At 42.1% G+C, this 24,204-nt stretch overlaps 1 protein-coding gene across 2 annotated transcripts; it reads right to left on the bottom strand.

Annotated features, from left to right (window-relative positions):
* Positions 1–430: 430 nt before the first annotated feature.
* Positions 431–22,684, bottom strand: GLDN (gliomedin). Of its 2 annotated transcripts, none has more exons than XM_056345396.1 (10): positions 22,248–22,668; positions 17,930–17,981; positions 15,649–15,666; positions 14,360–14,467; positions 12,032–12,178; positions 11,209–11,334; positions 6,028–6,108; positions 5,814–5,939; positions 4,941–5,091; positions 431–1,633 (listed from the first exon to the last, which is right to left on the bottom strand). In XM_056345396.1, the coding sequence occupies exons 1-10, from the start codon at positions 22,542–22,544 to the stop codon at positions 1,174–1,176; spliced, it is 1,566 nt and encodes a 521-aa protein (XP_056201371.1). In that variant the 5' UTR covers positions 22,545–22,668; the 3' UTR covers positions 431–1,173. The 2 variants fall into 2 exon arrangements, with proteins under 2 accessions (XP_056201371.1, XP_056201372.1); XM_056345397.1 differs by lacking the exon at positions 431–1,633 and adding an exon at positions 1,640–2,472 and having other exon boundaries at positions 22,248–22,684.
* Positions 22,685–24,204: the final 1,520 nt, after the last annotated feature.

Raw genomic sequence — 24,204 nt, 5'->3', positions numbered from 1 at the left:
GAAATGCAGGTAGGGGGTTTTCTGAGATCGTGATTCTGAACGTAGCTACGCAAAGCAACAGTAGGGGTTTATGTTTTGATGTTAAAATCAGACATCTGAAACAGCAACTTTTGGCTTTTGTTCTGGTTGTTATTATTTCTCACCTCCGGCTCTCAAAAATTTGGATGTGAATGTGCAATCTCTGAATTAACAGTAACAACAAATTGTCACTAAGCACCCCGATGAGTGCATGCATTCCTGCTCAAGATATTTTGTAATTCTAAGAATAACAGCAAAAAAAGTAAACCCTTCATTTCATGGTTTCACTTGGATGGAGGAACATGGGGAGCTTTTTTTTTAGAAACAGAACTTAATATAATTAAGCGTAGTCATAAACAAGTTATAGTGGTATAGTTTACATAGCGGGCAAGGAAGAGTGCAGCAACACAAGCACTGTTAAAAAGGGAATTTTAATCATAAATTTTACATCTTCAATTCTATACCTTGTTACTTTTCTTCCCACAATCCATTTACTAAACACAACTTCATGTATATTCAATATTTAGTAACACCATTATTCCCGTTTTCCTTGTACTCGGGCTGGATTTTGCTTTTCATTTTGAAACAGTTCACTGGACTTGCCAAATTTTGAAGCTTTCTGCTTTTCTTCTATTTAAACAACTATTTCCATCCCCATGATTTTTAACAGCTGTCTATTTTTGTCCAAAAAGAAATGTTCATCAGTGGAAAAGTATTAAGTGACAAAAGTATATGTACACAAAATTTCGTTATTTAGGCGTTTATCCTAGATCATAATCACCGAGTAGAAAATGACTGCAGATAAGATGATTGCAACTGGAAGTTATAAATAGTCCTTGCTGAGCACATGACCACGGAATAATCAATGTACATTAGATATAATTATCGGCTGAACAACAGGGGGAAAACAAAAGCCAAGTCTGCGCTAACCACGTGCCAGCTGCAATCCTGAACAGCTATTCTTTTAAGAAGATGAGAACGGCCTGTATAATTGAAGTGTGTTTATACAAAGGCACCTGATCTCCCTTTTAGGCACACTCCAAACCACCATCAGTGAACAGAAATATAACGAGAGACCCCCATGCGTTTATCATATCGCTTTAAATAATCTATTTAGTCAAACAAGGCTCCCATACCTGACGTTTTAAAATATATTCATCTGCCAAAATGTACAGGGTATATCATTAAGCTCCCGTTCTCCCACGTGTACAAATTCTTATCTCTTAGACTGTAGGAAAGCATAGCAAGAACAGACTGCGAAGACCGTAACTCAAACCTCGCATCAATCGGCTGCTCCTTCAGTAAATCAAAAGCAAAGCTGACCGTCGTGTCCTTGGTGTCGGTGACGTACAGAACGCCGCACGCTATGAATGCGTTCCCAGCCTTGGACTTCGGGTATGTGGTATTGATATGCCGAATGACTGAAAACGTTTCTTCATCAACATGTGCTACTATAATATTTTCATCAGTGCTTGAGGCATATATAATCCAAAGCCCCTTCTCATCCACTGCTACGTTGAAATACGTCTTCGAGTTAGAAAAGAGGTAGTTACGACCATGGTATAAGGCATTTTCAATTAGCAGTGTGCCCAGCGACGCTTTGTCAAGCCCAAGTCTGAAATGAGATAAAGTATTCGGTATGTTGTATTAAAACGTCGTGTTTACATGCGCTGGGTGGTTGAAGCAATTCAGAGTGCATTATTACAGATAGAAGCATTGTTGAAAATACTTGGGTTCAAGGACCATTCTGATGTCTTTTAAGTATTCCACTCAACGCACCTTCCAAAACGCTGGGAGATAATTCCAAATTAATAACCGACCTGAAAGGTGCACGAGAACCTGAACTCCCTTCAGTAGGTTTCACTTTATTTAGTCTACGAGCTTTATTATCACTGGGATGAAAGAAGCAACTGAAGGGAACGGGTATGAAAAAGAATCAGATGCCAGGTGAAGGCCCAACTTGTGAAATGAGAGCTGTGCAGAAGTTTGCTTTCTACTAGGTGGGAACTAAAGGGAGAAAATGGGATTGACCAAACCAGCATGAATTCTGGGCAGGTTCACCTAAACTTACAGTTCCTCTTTTTAAAACAGTTCAGATAATGCAGTGATTTGCTCAAGTAAACATCAAAGGAATAAAAATTCCACGTCTGCAGAGCCAAAATTCTGACCTCATGCTGGCCTCTGAATGTCTCATCTCTTATGTATAAAATTGTTTTTATTCCCTGAAATTCCTTAATGGCATGATAGTCTGAGGACAGCAGCATTGAGCAGCCAGACTGAGTTCCTCTACTAGTTTGAGAGGGTCATCAGCTACTATCAAGACACATTTTCGCTTGGCATTTAATCACCGAGTAACGCAGCGCTTTAGCAGGAGGATGCTTTATCCTAAGTAATGCCTTCTGTAACGAAGCACATCTCATCCTCTGACTTCCATCCAGCCGCATAGCTCTGTTCCTCGAATAGAGGAAAAACGTTACTCAATACAGGAATCTGCTGCAGTTACAAGAGTGCTCTGAAATGCCCAGTTTAATGACAGGCACATTTCAGATCTAGGAATTTACAATAGAAGGAAGATAATGGAGGAATAATTTTTCTGTGGGAGAGGCGCTGATAGCATATACTGGAAAAATCACCATAAGAAAAGTCAAGAGTAACTGTAACTAGATGATTCCCCCCCCAGCTTTTGTAAAATTCATGTCTGCAGCAACTCCACATTCCAGCAGCATGTGTGTAATAAAAGAAAAAAAAGGCTTCAAAGCTGGAGATCTCCGAGAAACATGTGCCAACCCAGTTCATCTGATAGTCGATTCACATCTGTAAATAACCTTGCGCAAGGGCTAGGGCTAGAAGGACAGCCCTTAGCAGGAGTAGTCACATCGAAGTGCAGATTTTCAGGGTTTTTTCTACTAAAAAAAAGCCAAGATAAAAAGCATCTCAAGATTCATTAGAAACGTGCAAGATCTACAAGACAGAACACCCTGTCTTCCTCTTTTGTGTGGAAACCCTGAAAGGAGCAGAAAAGTGTGGTCTCATTCCTGAGGTTCTGTCCAGTCCCCCACTCAAGGACAGTCTGGCCTGGAACTCCAAATTGTTCAGGAATTCCTTAATCCTCTGGCTCCTTGGGGTAAATGACACAATATAGTGTAATATTTTCATCAGCTACAGGGAACTCAAACTACAAACACTTTTTCTGATCACTAAGGTTAGTGCAGTCAACCGTAAGTATCAGAGGTGGGAAAGCATGTTATGAAACAAGGGAAGAATGCAGGAAGCAGTCATAATAACAGGGATCTGACCATCACGAGAAAACCTGCCAAAGGTCAGACAAACCTAGTTTTACCAGCTTTTAAGTATGACAGGAAACTCCTTTTCAATATTTTTTCAACATTTGCAAAATGAACCAGCCAGGTCCTCACCTGTTTTTCCCATTACATCAATACAAAGACTCCCAGAAACTTTTCTCTGGTCCAAAAGTAAGGACTTCACTATCACAGAATTCACAGTGTCTCGTTCCACCTGTGCTGAAGGAATCTTTGAGGGAATCACTGAAAAGAACGGCCATGTCTCAGCAACTTCGTAGGTTTTGCAAATTCCACTTGTGTTCATCTGTACACGAAGGCATTTCCCAACTAACAGTACCCAAGCAAAGGTGAGGAACCTCTGTCCTACCACTGTGTGTGATCACAGAAATGGTCTTTTACCGATGTGTAAACGAAAAGCCCTAAAGGTATTTAAAGGAGGTTGCCAAAAAGTGAGCTTGTCTTTGGCAGAACAAATACTGTAGAACCCAAGCAGCTTGCTCACATTCCTTGGCATCCAAAAGAATATAGGAAGGCAGCACTCACACCTGCTGGTGAACAGACATCAAAGTACAGTGATGTTCTTGGCTCAGACATCAGAGCCGTGTAAGAGAACTTGAAAGCAGATGCAATCTTTGACTTGCCCTTGGACTGTCTGTCTTCGGCCCTTCCCACAAGATGAGATTTTGAGTTTGATTTGTATTGTCTCTGTCCTCAGTAGAAACTGAAGAAATAGAGACATAATTCCCAGTTCCGACGCAGGGAGATACACTGGGAGAGCCGTAGGGACTTCTTATCGCAAGGGAATCAAACAGTGGGATCACTCCTCCGTCTGGGAATGTGCAATTCACCAGGTCGCCATGTCCTCAGCTGGTGCCTTCGCGCATTCCTCTGCACGAGCAGCCCCAGCTCACCCCCTCCCAGCTCCGAACAGCGCTAGCCAAGGGCAAAGCCTGTGCACCAATCCAGCAAGGAGCTCGGCAAAGTCAAGTTCCACAAGTGGGCTGCAGTCACATAACCACTCATCCACGTCCCCCAGACTGCAGCTGAACCAATTCTTACTCTGACGCAGGTAGATGCACAGCTTATTTTTTTTAAATCAAATACTTTGTGCTGACCCCCAGAACCTTAGCCAGCTCCCATTCGTTTCTCGCAGTTACAAACGCAGCAAAGAATCCAAGTGCAAGAAGACCCACAGCAATGTAGCGTATAATAGAAACCCACTGGACCCCAAGGTAGCCAAAAGAAAAACCCGTTAATCTGGGGGCCCAGTTCTCCTACCACGTAGTAACTACTCACTTAAGACAGAGCTGAACAATGCTTAAAGAACTGACTGTCACAGCAGAGTAATGGACCTGGACTACCCTCCCCGTTCCCCTCCTTCCACAGCACCTGCACAACAGATGGAAGGCCAGTGGCCCACGTTTTAGTTACAGATTGGAAAGAATTAGTTGTTTGTTCTGGAAAGAGTTCTGAACCATTCCCCCGTTCTTCCTGCTCCAGACAGGACCAAAAAGAAACTTAAAATGGTACAAGGAAAGTGGTCTGCTTCACCTCTGTCACTCTAACCCGTCTCCCCTCCTTCCACAGCATCCCTTGCCTTAAGCCAGCTGTTTGACTTACTTCAAAATGACATTGGTTCCTCCCTTTTGATAGTACAGATGATTGTTTTGTACTGCATGACCACATCCATGAAAGAATCCTGTGATGTTAATGGTCCTGTAGCTGTCATTCAGCAAGGCGTTGGAATTCTCATATTCCTTTATAGAGTTTCCTAAACGAAGGGGAAAACATGAAAAAAAGGGCTATTATTTAGTTCGTCTGATTTTGAACTTTTTTACCCTAAAATTCAGTCTCCACTGAAGATCAATCTCAATCAAATATCTGACAGACAACGATTGTATTTGTGTTTTCACTGATTCAACTTGCTAGTACCTGATAAAGCAGTCAGAGACACGCACAAAAAATATACCTATAGAGTTAGTGTCCAAGATCCTGCTTCCAACAGACCTGATGGGCCCTAATCCTGAACACAGTTGGTAAATAGACAGAAATATTCCCTTTTTCCACTTAGGTCCTGGAAATTTTCCTGCACAAAATGTAGCTTATGCAGCATCCGATTCATTTTCACGGCTAGCTAAAGGAAAAGGCAAAAAACTCCTAGCTACAATTTAGGGAAGTAAAGTCATAGGAAACTGTTGAAATAAAAGAGTAAAAAGGCATGAACAACAGGCACTTAAACTTGCATTGGTTAAAAAAACCCTAAAATTTTCAAAATCTGATGTTGACTCTGAGAATACCTAAATATACTGCAAATGTCTATAAGCACATGTATCGTCAAGTATTATACAGGTAATAGGAAAACACGCTGACAAAAAGATGTGGGTAAAAAACCCTATCGTACTTGATTAGAAGTATTAGTCTAGGTTGAAGCAATTCAGAAAGCAAAGTTAGTGTAACAACTGATTTTTTGATCAGTGAGCACTACTAGCGTACCTGAAAAATGCATGGTAAGCCAAATCCTTTCATCGCTTACGTTTGCGGGTTCCCGCATCCACGTTCCAAACGTTTGCTGTACACTGACAAAGTGAACAGGACTTCCTACAGATGTTATAACACATTCTAGTAGAAAAAAAAAACCCACACATGTCCATTATCTGTGACATTAAACCAGTCAAGTAACAGTTAGTTGTGCTCTGTAGCAGGTTACCAGCTTTTTTTGAAGGACCAGGGGTTCTGTCTTCAGTTTTTCCAGCCAGGGTATCATCATTCGGTACAGCACCTGTCTCCCCTAAAGTTGAGAGGGAAAGGATAAAACACATCGTTTTTCTTTATTTGACGTGACAGAAGTGCCCATCAATGACTCTAGTAAAATGAAGGATTAACAACTGGGATTCCGTTTCATCTGGGAAAAAAGGCTTAGGTTGGTCTGGTCAAAAAACGAGATAAAAAAAGACTTGCTCTCACTTCCGCTAAGGAAATGAAGTATCCAGGCTGGTTTGTTTCCTTAAAGTTGTCAGGCTGACAGTCAACCAAGTAAATAATTTTGCTCAACAGATTTAATTCCTTAGCTGTGAATTTCTGAGTAGCTGCTTAGGCAGAGTTGTCCCTTTCCTTAGATAACTGAGACAGCTGGCAGCTGCCTGATCCAGCAGTAATACCAAAAATGCTTTCCTGGGAAGGAGCAGTGACTGATCTCAGAAGCTCCATGCCCAAATCGACATCCACCAGCAGAGAGGGTGTATTCTGCAGGCGACACTGGAACTTTTGTTTGTGCTGTTAATGCCCCAGACAGCAATAAAGTACGAACGCAGACACTGTGTACGTAATGCTTAGGAATGCAGGCCAGTCATCCATGCCATTAAAGAAGCAATATGAAAGACTTGAGGGAAATAATGCACTGTATTGTTTACACACCGAGCAATGGTTCACGTTTAGAAACAAACACCTGGAAACATTTTTCCCTGTCACTCAACAATTTAAAGAGTAACTAGTTGGATTTCCTCTTAGCTTTTACTGTTGAAACAATGCCTGAATGAAATTATTTATGGACCTTTTCCTCTAAACCTGGATACCTCTTCTGCCTCTAAAACAATGTGACACGTTTCAGTTTGCTTAGAATGAGTAACCAGAGAGAACGGTTCTCAGCTCTTTGCTGAAGATATCCTGACTTCATTGCAGCCTTGTTTCCCAATTCCATTCTTAACTTTCATCTCCTTACGCATTTCACACTGCTCGACATGCAGGCTGCAAATTCTTTTGGACATGCATTTTCATGGCTTCCTTCCAACCTCTTCTGGGACTTACAGGGCTATGATGAAGTTTAAATGAGATATGAAATAACTATCAAGTAATGCTGAAAGGGTACTGTGACATTCAGGAAAGAAAGGAAAAATTACACTGCATTGCTGTTTTCTCCTTTAGATTGTATCATCTCGTTAACGCAGAAGGAAACTACTACAAGACACAGCAAGAACACCACATATTTCTCCTACCCATTTATCTAGGACATTTGGTGATACGACATTGAAAGCTTGTAAGTGATCGCAGCGTATCTCCAAAATAAAGCTGAGTCAATCCAACCACGGGAAGATGAATGCCTATAGCTAGAATCTAGCAATACTTCTAGATCCTTTTGCAGCTTCTGACCTCAAAATACTGTCAAAATATCTCACAAAAGGAATACCCTCAGAGCAAGTTATAAGTTGCAATGCACAATTTAATTTTCTTGGGCCGAGTCTAATAGATAGTTTACTGAATGAACAGTTCCCTATACAGTAGTTTATCTAAGACCATAGAACAGTCAAGGCCCAGGTCAGTGTTTGCAGCGAAGCTGAGTGCACTATTTGCATTTGAGAATATCTGCAGTACCCTCTGAGGACGTTCAGCTGCATGAAACAGAAAGTTCCTAAGATTAAAAAGAGAGTTTTCAATCACAGACTCCTAGTGAAACTTTCACTGCTTTCTTTCCATCAAAAAAAAAAAGATAAATATCCTACTGATTCCTACAATAAAATATTCCAGCTGAGAGCTAATGGAGTTTACAAGACATTAAAACTATTGATTTGGTCTGTCTGGGGAGGGTGGGAAGGATGGAGCGAGGCGATGTGGAGCAGGGATGTGTTGTTTCTTTTATAATTAGCTAATCGTACCATTGAGAACAAACATACCTCAGCTTCCAACTAATTATTCTCTTCTCTTAAAGAAATAGTTTTACCTGATTCAAAATTCAATTTAAAGAAATCATTCTTGTATTCTTGTTTAATAAGTTAATTACAGTTGTAAATCAGCATGTGTATTCTCTTTTTCAAAGGGATATACGTATTTTATAACAAAAGCTATTTCATTCTTTGAATTTTGGTAATAAGGTCTCACAGCCTACTGACTCATAAAATCTAAGTGCTCATTGAGGAAGATCTCATCTTCACAGAGTTATTTGAGCATAACTCTCATTTGCTCACTGGGACTTATAATCCATCAGAAATCCATCAGATAGCTTATCCTCCACAGCACTTCACTCTGTTCCAACACTTGAAAAGAGGCTACCTGAGTAAATGGTCCAATTATGTCTTGTACAACAGTTCATGCATTTCTGAATTTTAAATGGAATGAGATTTCTACTCCAGCTATGTACTTCCCATTGTCAGGAGGCTCTTTGGGCTCTGTTCTGACACTTCAATACCCAGAATCTCTTGATTGAGGTTCTTAAATGCTACTACAATTACATGCTATATTAAAAATAAGGAGCGGAAATAATTGATATATGTTCTACCCACTATGAAATATTCGCTGGTTAAGAGCATTTATAATAATTATTACCAAAAAAAGATTTTTCATCTCAGCAAACTGTGCAGAATGATGGTGACATAAAAACGTATCACCCTGATAAGGGTGAGACATACAAATTGCTCTGCTAGTTTCACACTTAATAACCACACAAAGTTCTTGTGCTCCTTCCTTTCAGCGTGCCTATCAAGAAACTACAGTCCCAATTACAGAAGAAACCCCACTTTAGCAAACACTCTCGCAGATAACTTCCTTCTTTTCCAGAAATGTGAAAGATTAGTAACTGAGATATCCTTTGCTGTTCTTTCATAGGATCACTCTGACCTCTCTGAAGACAGGCGTCTCAGCTGGGAGGAAAATTCGTGCCAGAACTGTAAGGGTAGCAACAGTAACTGAGAGCCACGACCATAAGGAGCACACCATCTCCAATGCCATGCCACTCAGGGGTACAGGACAAGGACAGCCAGACCTGCTCTGTAGATCCAAACCCACAAGTTTCCTTCCTTTCTCAGGCTGGAGTAATCAAGAAGTACACCGCTGTTCTTGCACCAGCTTCTCTTTGCTTTCTTTCCATAATCAACTAATACCTTGGACCAAAACTTCCCAGTTATCACAACATCACAGTGTTTGTAGAACCCACGTTCCTCAGCATCCAGATCACCAGCTCCCCTCCCCTTCCACTGCTAATTCTGCATTGGCCAAAATGAAGGCTCTCCTCTGCCAGTATGTAGTAAGTGCTTTGAAATGCAAGTCTCAAAACCAGGTATTTTTTTTAGAGAGACAGTTTTCAGGGACGTATGATAACATTTTTGGCCAAAATATTCAGAAGTCCAGCAACTTCAGACACACATCTTGAAATAATTTTAAAACAAGGCTGCTGATCTTCACAACAAAATGAGTAAGAACATCCTTCATTTCCAAGCACCAGCTTTCCCAGCTGCACCCATTCCCCCTGCCCCCACGTGCCTGAACTGGCACCGAAAAGCCTTTAGAAAAATCACACCGTCATTTAACACTTCTAATTCAGAACAGAATTGTTAGAGCATTAGAGAGATCGAGGATCACAGAGATTACTTTTTCTTTTCAATGCTGCTGAAAATGATGTTGATTACAAAAGTTGCAAATACTTTTTTCACATAGTCTCAATGTTCCTGTTAACCTCTTAGAAGTTACTCCCGCTCAAACAGGCAAAAAGAAATTCAAGCCTATCTGAAATAATCCCATTTTAAATTAATTTTTTCTATGATAAATATAAATGCCTATAAAAATATAGTAATAAATGCGTTTACTATAGAATATAGAATATTAATTTAGTCTCTGGTATCTCATTGACACCAACACTTTCTTCCACAAAGTATTTAGCTATTATTGATATATTTAAATCCATATAAACTTCAGGCATGGAAAAACACGCACGATAGGCTATATCTGTCAATGTATTTACAAAATACACTGTTCAGGATAGCAGAGTACATCCAGCCAGTCACCTGGTAGAGGAGGGGATAAATGCCAACTAACTTTATACATGCTCCACACAGCAGAGGCAGCACTCATGAGAAAATACACACGGGCACATGCATACACACACACGGATTCTATCCGAGGCACAATTTTAATCTATTTCAGAAAAAGATGTTCTAAAACATGGACAGAATTGTGACGTGAACACTGATGTGTTTTTTTTCAACAATCCACAATACCAAGTTAAATCTATGAGGATTTACTAGTACCCAGCACAACAGAAAATCATGCCAGAGATCTCTCATGGCAAATTCTTAATTACGTCAGCACTCTAATAATCAGTGACTTTAATAAAAAAAAGTGTGACAGGTGCTACACTTCAGCATATGGTCTATGGCATGGCAGTCTGGATACTCATATTTTGGTTCTAACAGGTTCTGTCATGCAATTTGCAGCCACAGTCTGAAGGGAGTCTAGTCTGTCTTTAATTTTTCTTTTCTAAATATTACAATTAGTCATATATATCTCACCAACACAGCTACAGTGAAGGAAAAAAAGGTGGCTCATGATCCACTCGTCATTTGGGATACAGTCATGATAAACAGCAACAACAGAAAAGAACTCAAGCTCATCCTGCTCCAAAACTTACATTTTCAAATGGATGCAAAGTCTCAGAGAACTCTTTTGTATTCCTCCAGCTTTTAGAAGTCTTAGCTAGTTCAAGGGGCTTCAATTCTGCCAATGACCAGGCATTTCATTTTGTAGAATAGTCAGATGGAGCCTGGTTAACAAGTGTTATATCTACACTTAAAATCAAAATTTAGCATTTAAAACCTAAACGTTTCAACTGCTTTTCTCTTACTTTCCAAATATACCTCATCTAACAGAAAACGCCATGTGTAATACTTTGCTCAAGCATTAGCAAAGCACAATTAAAAGACTAACATTATACTGGAGATAGCTTACTGCCTTATCCAAATTACAGTTCAGCAAAACACCTAAGCACACGCTCAGCTGTAAGTTTGTGCAGTTTTACTGACAGCAGCAAAATTAAACACATGCTTACTGTTTGGTAAGACTTGGAGCAATGACTTTAATCTTCAATCAGTTTGTAATACTAAGAAGAACACTGGAAAGAACTGACCTGTGCATTTGCTGCTGTAGATGTTGTCCTGCAGCTGTGCTTTACATTTACCTTTACGTTTTCCTGGAGGACCTGGGGGTCCAGGGGGTCCAGGGGGGCCTGGGGGTCCAGGTTCACCTTTTGCACCTATGTACAAAACAGAGTATAACGTCACAGGCCCTGCAGGCAACAGGCAACCTGCAGATAACTCTATGTGTCCACACGATGGACTTTGAGAGATCTCCAAAACAACCTCTCTCTTCTCAAGAAGTTTCTGCGTACAGAAATACGGTGCAATAAACAAACTGGGATGCTGCCTGTTAGAAGGTGAACCACACAGAACTTCACAAGTTGTAAGACAAATGCAATTTATCTGTCTGGATTACAGGCATACTGGAGCATTACAAAGCACCATTGCCTTTTACTTACTGTATTCTAAGACCTCAACTTCAAGCGCTACAGTGCTATACCTTTATACAGCTTGTATTTGTGGCCGTTTCATGTATTCCTCAGTGGAAATCTGCCCCTCATTTTCTAATAGAAAAACAAAATTTCACTGCAAGAAAGAGCAGGGGGAGGTCAACTGTCTGGAAGTGTACTGGAAAGGGTGGAATTTATGTACACTTCAACACAAAGCCCAAGCAGAAAAGTCTTTGTCAAGACTTACATTAAAAAGCGAGCATAATATCCTAGGGCAGCGCAATACTCAAACTTCACTGTGGGTAACATGTTTATGCTGGTTAGTCCTGCCCCTGCAGATTACATTCATGCTTCAGAAGCAGAGTTTATCTTTTTCTGTCAAGCACACTGTTGCAAGAGAACTCCTAAGAGCACTTCCTCCTACCTTCTAATATTACATCATTGTTTGCATCCCCTTTTTCACCCTTTGCTCCTCTTGCACCTTTTCCTCCTGGCATACCATCCTTGCCAGGTAAACCCATTTCTCCAGGTTCTCCTTTCTGTCCTTGATCACCTTTTGGTCCTGGTACACCTAGAAATAAAAAGCATGTCAGTACCAAGAACGCTTGTCTCAATATTAAACATTAATCAATGTATTTTTTTAATGCAAAACTTATTTACTCTAGTTGGTTGTTTTTTTCACCTGTATTTAACTGGGTAGCTGTAATTTGGTCTGATTTCAAAACAACATTGTAACCTAATATGAAGGGAAACTGTGTACAATCCGTCTGGTGCAAATAATACGTTCTTTACTTAGTGATCTCTGAGTTTTGATCATGAAATACACTGGGCCTCATTAACAACGGCTGGAGAATTTCTGGGTAAGTAGGAATACTAAGGGAAGATGTGAAGTACTATATTTATTTCACATTTGTAAGATATTAAAGGGCACTTTTATGGTCCCTCCAGACTTTTTCTTAAAGCAATTACACACTAACATTAAAGCAGACATTGCACTTTTAACATTTTCCACTGTCTCAACAGATCATAGACACAGCTACCTAGTAACATTCCCCCATGACTGCTGTAACACTCCCTCTACACTTGTTAGAAGCACGATCAGTCCACATTTTGCACTTGATCACTTAGTAAAGTAACATATTTGACAAGGCAGTCCTTTGTCCCGTGTGATTCAATTTTGCAATAAAGAAAACAATGATTTAGTTATGCAATAAAGGAAACAACAGTGTGTTTGTACAACTGACACATCAAAACCTTGCACCCTCTACTTTTGTGGCAGTTAGTATTTTCTTGCTTTAGGAGAGAGAAACATAACAGTTGTACAAACAGAAATGTCAGTGTTCTTGCAGGTGTAGGTTTTCAAATAAATTACATTTGTTAATACTTGAGAAGACAATGCTTGGTTTCCTATATATGGTTTTAATATTCAAATTGATTTAGTGAAATCAGAAACAGAATTACAGTTTTGGGGTGAAACCTGCAACATGTCTTGAGCACAACTGCCACCTGACTTTCTGAAGACCGGTTGTTACTTTCATCTCCAATTTTAAAAATTTGTGGAGAACACTGAAGCGACAGAACATGTAGTGTCTCAAGACACAGTACGCAATCGTTCCCCTTGTACCTGCCAGCAAGCCCACACAGCTAGGTGCAAAATCCAGAATAATAGATGGGCCACTACAAGTACCAAGCTGCTAACATCGGTCTGTCTACTCATCAACATACCCCTCCTCTTCTCTGCACCCTCTCAGCTCTACCATTCCGATGCCCTTTTGTCTCCTTACCCTCTTACCATGCAAGCCCACTGCTTTTTCACCCTACCTTGAAAGCACCAGTTATCCATCCATGCTTGCACGTAGCTATTGTGCATCATTAACTCAGCGGATAAACTGGTTACTGTTTTACAGCCCCACAGTAGTTGGCAGGCTCGGGGTGCGGTAACTGCCTACCTGCTATCTCAGCCACTGCGCGCTGATCGGTCGAACCTAGCATGCCAGGGCTACCCCTGTGCTCTGCAGTCAGCCTTTGCCCTGGCCCATTCCTCGCCTGCTGATGAGCTGGACAGATAAGAGACGATGGCACTTCTGCTTCTGCTTCTCTCTGTTCTTAGCAGAAACGTGGCATGGCGAAAGCAGTAAGGCCAAATAGTTTCTTGGGGGCTAAACACAGAACTGCCCCATGTGTGTCAGCTACATTATATAGTACCCTAGAGACCCCACTGCATTACCAAGTTTACTGGAGACTAAAAAAAAAAAAAAGCTGCTCCAAGAGTTTCCAGCCTAAATGGACAACATAGAAAAGAAGCAAAATATGGAAATATACTGCTCTGCCATAGTATTATGAATCTGGAACCAAAACTATGGTAACATATAACAACTTCTACCCACCCCCAAACTCTGGCTTTCTTTTTTTAAGACATCTGAAGTCAAAGGGCCATTATGTTGGCAGGTTGAGGGAATGGAAATATACCTACAATAACAGTATTCACTAGCAAGTTCAGAATACTGAGATTCAACTGGGTGCACGCCACAGCTTTGATCTATGTATACCATCTTCCTCACTGTGGAAGTAGTCTGGAGTAACCTTCCAAAGCTCGGTGTAAGATAATGAATGCTACAGAATTTTGCAACATGCAGCTTCTTTTTAAACATTGATACCCTTCCCCCTGTACAAAGCTCTGAAAGCAACTAAATCTGAATATAATAGTAAGAAAGGATTACTTTTTAAACAACCACCAAAAAAAAATATATACCTATTTTTCCTCTTTTTCCATTTATTCCTGGTTCTCCCTTTTGTCCTGGTATACCTGGGAGTCCATCTGATCCATTGTGGCCAGGCAGTCCATCAAGTCCAGGAGGCCCTGAACAAATCAAACAGCATAACTGAATTTTCACTGTTAAATGCAATTTATCCTTAAGTCTACTATGCTTACGTATAGTATATTTATATGTGTATATATATTCCTTTGGCATACAAAATCCTCTAATTGGCCATTATGTTCTCCCTGCCAATTCTCCTTACAAAAAAAAAAAAAAAAAAAAGACCCAAGGAAAAAAAAAACCAAACAACAAAACCCACCATCAAACCAAACTAAAAACACCCTGCCACAACAAACAAACAAACTATAAATCAAACTTAAAGGTAAGGTGCTTGTTTTCCCTGGCCTTAGCGTAAGAAAACTGACCGAAATGAATACTGCACACATTTTGCGCTAAAGGCCAGCACAGATCAGCCTTTTGGATCCCACTTCAAGGTCAAACACAGTGGAACTCATCCTATTTCAGAATTTGGCAGTGACTATAACATCTTCCACAAGCCACATAAGCTTTAATATTGCTTGTGATGTTGGCAGGACTCATGTAGCACAAAAAAAGCATTACCTACTTGTCCAGAACACCGTAGTGCCAAACCATGATCTGTCGATAGAGAAGACAACTGCTCCCTCTTCGTCACTATTTGAACCCCCACAAACAAAACGTGCCTGATACTTTTCTCATACAGAGAATTATTCTAAGCAGACCCACAGCTAACGAAGCACAGAAAGCAAGCAAGTAACTGTTCACATAGCCTAGCAACCACATGAGTGAGAACAGAAAGAGACAATTAAGTAAGAAAGGAGGAAGAGTTATGGGGGAGTTGGGAGGATGGAATTAGTAACCACCATTTTCCAAGGAGGTGTTTTTAGTGTTGAATTATAGTATCAGTTTACTCGGGTTTATTTTTTATGTATATACACTCATCTTTTCAGCTAAATGCTACTTACGCTCCTAATTTCCTCTGGCTTTGATCAAATATGTTTCAGTAAATGTGAAACTCTTCTATTCCCTCCACGGGAAAAGTATAATGTCTACAACCTCCCCCTTCTCAGAAGGGGCATGAGTTGACCCAAATACAAAAATTATAAAGGCAGACAGGCATTCAACCCTCCCTCATTCTAATTAGCAATGGAAGTGTATTCTATTAAAGATACATTTCTCCATTTCAACATGTTGTACCAGCATCTGTTTCAATTACCCAAAAATGTTACCACAATTGTCTTACCTGGGGGACCTGGGGGGCCTACAACAAGAACAAGGAAAAGAACACAAGAAAGAAGAAATGGTGAGTTTAGCCTAGCAAGAAAACAAAAAGCCATTCCAAATTTAATTGATTACCATCAGATCAGAACAGTAAATGGGGAGGAAAGCCCCTCAAATTTCAAAATGAACATCTATGGATTTAACTGCTTTGTATTATAAATAACTATTTGAGCATTAGCATAAAGTCAGACTCACTGGAAGAGTGTCCTTAAAAGTGATTACATATAAACATAACTTTTTGCAAATTTCATCTGATAATGGTTTGACAAACAACCACCTCGACAATGTAATCTCCCTGTCAGAGGCTAAGGTGCCTTTACAATGCCACGGATGCAAGGCAGCTAGCACTCGGTACAATTCCGTACATGTGTTCTCCATATCCCATTATAGCAGAAGAAGAATAGCTTTGCAATACTGGTGAATGTCACAATTAAAAACCCTGTTGAAAAGACACATTAAAAATACATGCTACACTTCTCTGCTTTACAGAGATTTCTTAGCAGTTCAGGATTCAAACTATTTAAATAGGAAAAAAACCACAAACCACCAAAACTCTATCACTCCTGTTAACTGTCTCTAAATCACAATCAGGCTTTTCACATGTAATTGTTCTCCAGACTGGACCAAGCTCCCCACAGAACCTGGCTGGTGTATTAGAAATCAGACTTGCTCCTGTTATTCAGCAATATGTAATACAATAAAACCTATCTCACTCTGACTGAGTTCAGGTATGGGGCCTTAACTAGAAGAAAGCATAGCAGGCAAGAATGAAGCAACAGTAAACCAGAAAATGTTTCTGTAACAAGATCTATCTTATGTGAACTCCAATACACGTTAAAAAAAAAAAACCACACACAAAAAAAAAACACCAACAAAACCTTGCAATTAAAGAACAAAATTAGTTCTGTGAACATTTTTATCCAGCCAACAAAGTACTATCTTCTTTCGACAAAACTCTCTACAACAGAAAATAACAGTAATTACCAGATTTCCCTAAAGATGACAGTTTTCAGCATTAATTAGCATTATGAGTAAAGCAAAAACCATTTTATAATACCATTACAGCAATTATCCCTTTTCATCAGTATAGGCAGTACCATCAGTTAACATCTTTCTGCCAATCTTCCAGTAAACCACCATCTTTTCCACGCTACAATGTTACGCCCATTAGTGCGCTCAATTACTTCCTCACCTCAAAAACTGAGGATCTTGATTACCTTTGTATGAGCATAAGACAAATAAGAAATGTGCTTGAAAAGGAGCAAATGTAGAGGCCTATAGCAGAGAAAGCCACTAACAGAGACAAAGTGTAATAGTGTCAAGAGAGTAAAAAGGTGCAGGAGGCACCAAGTAGTGTGAATTCAGAACTCTGGAGCCCAAAGAAACAAACTTCTAAGTCATCTGTAGTTCAGCCTCAGTTGAAATCAGAACTGATCTACAGTTTCAGAAGTAGTATTTAGCATCTGTGTATACTACGGTAATTCTCATTTATGTTGAAATCAGTTGAGCCAAACAGACCTTTTAGCAGTGTGAAAATACAAACCAGACAGCAAGTGAAGCGTCTTCTTAAACTCATAAAAAGCAGCTTATTTCTAATCTTCTCATTTCCAAAAAGAACACATGACTCTACTACAGACTTCAAAGCTGGATCACAGCCCTTATATTGGCTACGACCTAACATTCTCTTCACCAAATCACATAGAAAATTCTCACAGCTCCTCTTGTCCTAGCCATCAGCCGTTCCAGCTTCTCACTGGTGGCATGTGAAACCCAACGTCATGCTACCGTGGTCCAATGCAGATGGGAACAAATACGTTGCTCATCTAAGTCCCACTACTCCACAGCAGTTACAATGGAAGCAAGTTTCTATATCCTATACATTCATCCCATAACAGCCTTGAAGTGTGGGGACATACACAAAAATACCAAAACTAAACCTCAACTAGCATTTTAAACATCCAATTCTCTAAGATTTGCTACTGAAAATACATGGGAAAGAAACAGCTCGAAGGAACATCAACTGAGCTCCTTAAATTCCAGCATTTCCATTAAAAAGGTATAGATAAGTCCCTAAGTAGCACCTATTATCTTTTTTAAATAAATAATCCAATTGATATGTAAATTCTGATAGAGTAAATAGTATAGTTCTTTGATGTAGTCATTGACCTCAAGTTCTTTGAAAACACTGGAATTCTGTGCTCCTGAAGGTAACATAGGTGTAATGCTTAAGGCAGTAAACATACCTGTTAAGCATATCCCTTTTGTGCTGTTACATAAATCCACCATCACTCGGACCTAATATTGCAAAGAGAGTAAAGTTGAAAACAATCCACGCCACAAAAGTATCTACTTTACTTTGCCTATAGAAATAATTCCAAAAACAAAGATGCAACCAGCCACTCTGTGCTTGTAAGAATAAACCATTTAGAACTACCTTAACACTGTGACAGCACCCATCTCTTCAGGCACCGATTCTCTCATGTGAATCGGTCAATATGCCTCATTTTAAACCTTACTGAAAATACGAAGAAAATATTGGGCAGACAACACTATACACCAAGTAGGCACTAAAGTTCACACATTACTGTAAAACATGTGTGGTTGTCCATGCACCGACTCTGTTAGTGGAAGGTATTAAAAGCCAACATCATCCAATAAAAATTATGTTCAAGTTTATTTTATATTCATATCAAAGGATGGATACTTTTCCAACATAGCATATCCAGTGAGAAAGATGACCTCTGTTCCAAGAAAGCATTTTCTTATCTTGGAATAAGCAAGATCTGTGGATTTGGAATGGACCTTTGTCCATTCGAAATACTTCATCCCAACACTGACAGACTTTATAAAAACCAAGATGGAAGAGACATTCATACAGATGCTTTTAATCTAGAATAGACTACAATTTATCAATTAAAGAGTCAGCTTTACAAAATACACGGGGTTCGGCTGGGCAAACATTCACATTACATGTCCGCATGCTGAGAGTCAACACTCTAAAAATGTTTTGCAACTCACCAAAACATCCAGCAGAAATGAGAATATTACAAACACAAGCATTGGAAGTGCCTCAGCCCTTTATGGGAAAGTCTAACGCTTATAGTCAGAAAAAGATCATCATTTCAGGGCTGTGCAATACATGATCATTAAAGAACTATTTACCCAGAGTTGCACATTTATTCATCGTTGTATAATAGCTCTATTTACAAATAATGCAATGCACTAGTCCCAAGACAGAACAAACAAGTTCAAGTCAATCCGAAAGGCAGACTTATGTTTAATCGTAGCAAGCTTATTTGCCATGGTCAATCTTTATTTTTAAAATCAATGCATCATTAGCTTCAAGTGACAAATGTAACTAACTCAAATAAAGGACAATTATTTTGATGGCACGTATTATTTTGCTGCAAAATCAAACTATATTTGACTCTGGATTTTAATTCTATCAGATACATATGGAGAATTTACTGGATTCCAGACTGTATTGGAACAGCTCTTATAGTTAGAGGTTTTGGACTCAATTAGCTGAGAAGAGCTAGCTGGTTTTAAATATCAGAATTTGCTTTTTCTCTTTCCCCTCATGCCCCTCAAACACACTTGACTTTACCCTGTGATTTGTGAAAAATACACATTCTCCATGTGTTCTCTAATTCAAACTGCATTTTAATCTGGATGGTTTTGTTGAGGTTGCTGAAGTGATTACAGCTTGCTTTGGGGCCCTCCAATTACCTCAGCAGCATTATTTTTACCAATCAGTGCAATTCAGGTGACAATTAAAAAACATGGCATTCAAGAAGCGAGTGCATTATAGCAAGTAGCCTACAACAGAGCCTCCAGCTTAATTATGAAAGATGAGTACACCAGTCATCCAATCAGCCAGCATCACCTTTGCCATGAAGAAAAGCTACAGAGAAAAGTATTATATAAATACTAAAAGCTTAGTTTTCTCATGAGGGAAAGGTGAAAAAAAGAAGGAAAAAAAAAAAAAGACAACCTAAACTACGAAGGAGCTACTCAGATAATTAGATATCCATAAGCTACCACCTCTTGCACTGTCTTAAATCTCACTTTCAAACTTACTGGACTGTTACCCTCTCATCAGCCTATCTACACCATCACATTTGCCAATTTCCTATTTTTGTCCTCTTACAAAATAAATAGGTATAATTTATTATATGTATAAATAAACAAAAGGCCCAAAACAAAAAATATACTCACTTTATTTAACCTAAAATACGGGGTTTGATGCCTAAAGTTATTTCAAAAGTTCTTAAACAGTGGCCACGAGAGCTCTACCCTGACCTTGTTGTGCAGAGCAGTAGGACACCGATACCTGCAGCACACGCCTGCAGAAATCCGTGCCTGCCCCACAGCAGAGATCCTGCTCAGACAAAACCTCCATTCAGGGCCCACATTCAGCAGAGGCTGGAATATCGTTCTAAGGCCCACCAGTGTAGCAGAGAACATCTCACCAACTATAAGGAACTTTGTCTCATGCTACAAAAAGTATTCAAGTCTTCGTTTTACATTAGTGGGAGTTAGATCCACAATACAAAAATGCAGGAGTGGGAGGGGAGGTTCTTGAAAATTTTTCTAAGGATTTTTTTCCCCTTGAGCAAGTGGGTCTGCACATAGTTACACAGTCTTCTGAGCAGCAACCAGGATGAAAAATACTTGATGGAAATTTTGTAAGAAAAAAAAGGCACAAAAAGACCCCAAGCAACCTCCTGCAAGGATACATCCATTTAAATGAAGCACACTGCACACAGCAGCATCACAGTGGTGATTTACATGGAGGAGCTGCACAAGAGAATAGCCTTGCTGCATGCCGTTGAAGTATACACCGTAACACTTGGTGATATTTGGAGAGAGCAATAAAATTAATTTAATCCATATGTGCTACCTAATGACAGCAGAGCGGTGTATTTAACTACCCCTGTGAAAACTATCTGGAAGTGCAGCTGCCACTGCTGGTTCAAGGCTGAGCACCTAACAGCAAATGGCACTAACAGCGTCATAACTATCCCTGCCAGGATCTGAACCTCTTCTCCCATAAATTTATTTCTGGATCCCTTAGACTCAAAGAACAACCCCATCGGATGGAACAAAATAAGCCCAAACACAAAGATGATTTCTTAAAAGAAAAAGGAAGAAGTTTTGACTGAGTGTTTTGATGAAAAGCTTAGATACAGCACACAAAAATATTTTGCGGGAGCAGCAATCTTTTTTTAATGTTACCTGATGCAAAAAAATCTAAAGAAAACATATTTCTTCCAATTTTTATGGCATATCTTTCTAGAAAGCCATTTAAGTTTTTTAATTTGAAATAAACCTGCTCAGAAACAGTAACTTGAGAATTATGGTTCAAAAAATAGCGATTTATATTCCACTTTGCCCTAAAATAATGTTTATTCCCCCCCCCCCCCCCGAATTACCACAGGGCTGAAATATGTATTATTTGTGTTATTTTTAAGACCATTCTGACTTAAATGACCTTAGCTAAATATGATTAAACAAATAAGTAAAAATTGTTATTTATTCTAAAACCGCAAACAACTGCATTACTAAAACTCTAGGCTACAAACCCCTACATTCTACAACCTCATTAGCTCTATATGTTAATGGCGATGTTATCGCTGGAAAATCATCATTGCAAGGGTTTATTAACAAAACTGCCAGCGGAACATTGCTGAAAAGGTAATTTCTGTCAGTATTTTTTTATTATTTAGTGAGGGTTACATCTAGTTACACCAGGCAGAGCTGGAGCGAGCTCCCTGGGCAGGCTCAGGCCTTCCCGGGACAGGCCCTCGGCTCAGGTGGCCGCAAGAGCAGCATTTTTCTTGTATTTCTTCCGACTCAGAACTTAAAAGCTTTTCAATGGGACCAGAACGTTTCAACTCTATGGCCTGTCTCAGAGTTCAAGGGCACGGCCCAGCCGCTGCCAGCAAGGCCGCTCCCGCCAGCGCAGGGCGGGCGCCCCGGCCGCTCCCCTCAGGCGTCCCGGCAGGGAGGCGGCTCCCCGCGGCCGGCCCGGCTGCTCCGCCAGGACCGGGCGCCCCAGGAGCGGCCAGGCCCCCACGATACGGCCAGAGACACGCGTGGGGCGCCGCTGGTGGCGCAGAGATTTAACGCCCTCGGAAGCTGGCAGGCGGGCTTTTTATTGCAACTCATCTTGGGGAAGTTCCTCAAGTCCACGCCACTAAGAGCGGCTCCGCTCCATCCCTCCGTACGAGCGTCGCTGCAAGCGTGGCCCTAAGCCGCATGGCCCGCCCGCCGTGAGCGCCTCGGCACCGCGGGGGACGGCAGGAGCCGAGCGGCCCCGGGCCCCGGGCGGCTGCCGCCGCAGCGGGAACATCCCGGCGAGGGGACGGTGCGCACCCAGCGCGCTCCTCGGGCCAGGCCTCGGCTCGGCGCGCCGCCCCGCACCCGCTCCAGCCCCCGGGGCCACGGCCGTCCTCGGCGCCGGGCCCCCGGCCCTGCTGGGCCCCCCGTGGGCTGGGCCCGCCCCCCCCTCCCCGGTGCCCCCTCCCCGCCCCGCCGGGCCGGGCGCCTCCGCCCTACCGGCACCATGGAGTAGGTCATCATCATGAGCATCTCGTCGTTCTCGGCGCGCACGTGCCCGCGGGCGCGCTCCCCGCGGCGGCTCCGCTTGCTGCGGGGGGGCGCGGGGCCGGCCCCCAGCAGGTCCCGCACGGAGCCGTTGCCCGCGGCCGGCCGCGCCGCCTCCAGCTCCCGCAGCGCCGCGCCCAGCTCCCGCCACTGCGCCAGCAGGAAGAGCGTCCCGGCGGCGCTGAGCGCCGAGAGCAGCCCCACGGCCGCCAGCGCGCTCCGCAGCGCCCGCCCGCCCGCCGCCTCCATCGCTGCGGCCGGCTGCGCCCCGGCCCGCCGCCGGGGAGGGCTTTATGCCCCGCGCCCGGCGCCGTGGGCCGCCGGCTGGGCGGGGGGGAGTGGCGGCGCCGCCGGGAGCCGGCGAGAGCGGCAGGGGCTGGGGGCGAGGGGGGAGCGCCGCACGGGCAGCCCGGCCGCCCCCGCCCCGCTGCCGGCACCCCGGGCACGCCGCCCCCAGCACAGCCGGCGGGACGGGCGGGCTGCGCCCGGGCACTCCCAGGCACCTTCTCAAGGGCCCGACCCGCACGGGGCTGCCCCAGGCATCGGGGCTCTCGTTACTGTGCGCTCCCCAAGGCTGCGGGGCTGGCGGTAAAGGATGCTGCTCAGTAACCCCCCTCTGTACACACACCGACACGCTGCAGCCCCTGAAAGCACTTTGCGATTTTTAAGAACATCCTATGTCGTTCACTAATCGCACTTCACCTGTTGTCTTAGATTTTCAAGCACGGACTTTTCCCCCAAGTTGTTCCTGCCAACCCTCCCGTGATGCAGGGTATCTTCAATACAGCGAATTTTGCTCCCAATTAGTAAAGATAAGAAAATGAACCATCCAGAATTTCACTGTCATACAGAACAGCAGATATGAAAGTTACTAAACTTTCTAAAATAAACATGAAGAATAGGGAAGTTACTAAACTCGGAGCAATATTTTTAGAAAAGTTAAAAGCTGACATTAATTTCCAAGACAAGGCAGTGTGCTTTCTCACACTGTTAGTGCTTGAGGGGAGATCTTGCTGCTCTCTGCAACCGCCCAAAAGGGGCTGTAGGCCGGGGGGGGGGGGGGGGGGGGGGGGGTCAGTCTCTTCCCCCAGGTCACAAGTGACAGGACAAGAGGAACCGGCCTCAAGTTGCACCAGGGGAGGCTTAGATTGGAGATTAGGAAAAATGTCTTCGCTGGAAGGGTGGTCAGGCACTGGCACAGGCTGCCCAGGGGTGAGGTGGAATCATCATCCCTGGGAGCTGTTTGAAAGACGTGTAGATGCGGTGCTCAGGGCCATGGTTCAGTGGTGGGCTTGGCAGTGCTGGGTTAACGGCTGGACGCGATGATCTTAAAGATCTCTCCCGGCTTAAATGATTCTATACTTCATACCGATCTCAAGAAATTCACAGCTTTTGAATGCCAATCCTGTCAACGTGACCATTCTCTGCAGATCTCTGCAACTGCTCAGGTACAACCTTTTGTCTCCATTCTAACTACACTATTGTCCTGCCATTCACACTGATCCCACAGTGCACTGAAGGGTGAACTATTTAGGTCAAATCAAATTTGAATTTAATGCATGCAGTTCTGCTGCAGTCAGTTAAACACAGGAGAGGAAAACGATGCCATCATATTAAAGTTCTCATTTCTCAAAAATAAAAAATTACTGCAAAAAGCATTGGCATCACACTGGAGACTCTTTCCTTCTGAAACTGTCATAATGGCCTTAGAGCAGGGTAAAAGTAGAAGAGACAAAAACAATTCCATCTCTGTAGTGACAGGTGAGATGGAAGGAAATCATCACACATTTAAACGGGTAAGGCTCACCAGCGCAGAATCATAGAATTTGGGTTAGAAGATGACCTTTTAAAGGTCATCTAGTCCAGCCCCCTTGCAGTGATCCCCCTTCAACTAGATCAGGTTTCTCAG

Source organism: Falco biarmicus, chromosome 7 (assembly GCF_023638135.1).
Source record: "Falco biarmicus isolate bFalBia1 chromosome 7, bFalBia1.pri, whole genome shotgun sequence".
Lineage (NCBI taxonomy): Eukaryota > Metazoa > Chordata > Aves > Falconiformes > Falconidae > Falco > Falco biarmicus.
This window is presented reverse-complemented; position numbering and strand designations above follow the sequence as displayed.

Excerpts from the sequence above, each read along its gene's own strand:
- GLDN (XM_056345396.1), bottom strand. The coding sequence starts at position 22,544 with ATGGAGGCGGCGGGCGGGCGGGCGCTGCGGAGCGCGCTGGCGGCCGTG. Across the intron at positions 12,179-14,359 it reads TGGAAAAAGAGGAAAAATAG|GTGTACCAGGACCAAAAGGT; the intron begins GTATATATTTTT and ends TTTTATTTCTAG. Across the intron at positions 1,634-4,940 it reads GGAACCAATGTCATTTTGAA|ACTTGGGCTTGACAAAGCGT; the intron begins GTAAGTCAAACA and ends ATCTCATTTCAG.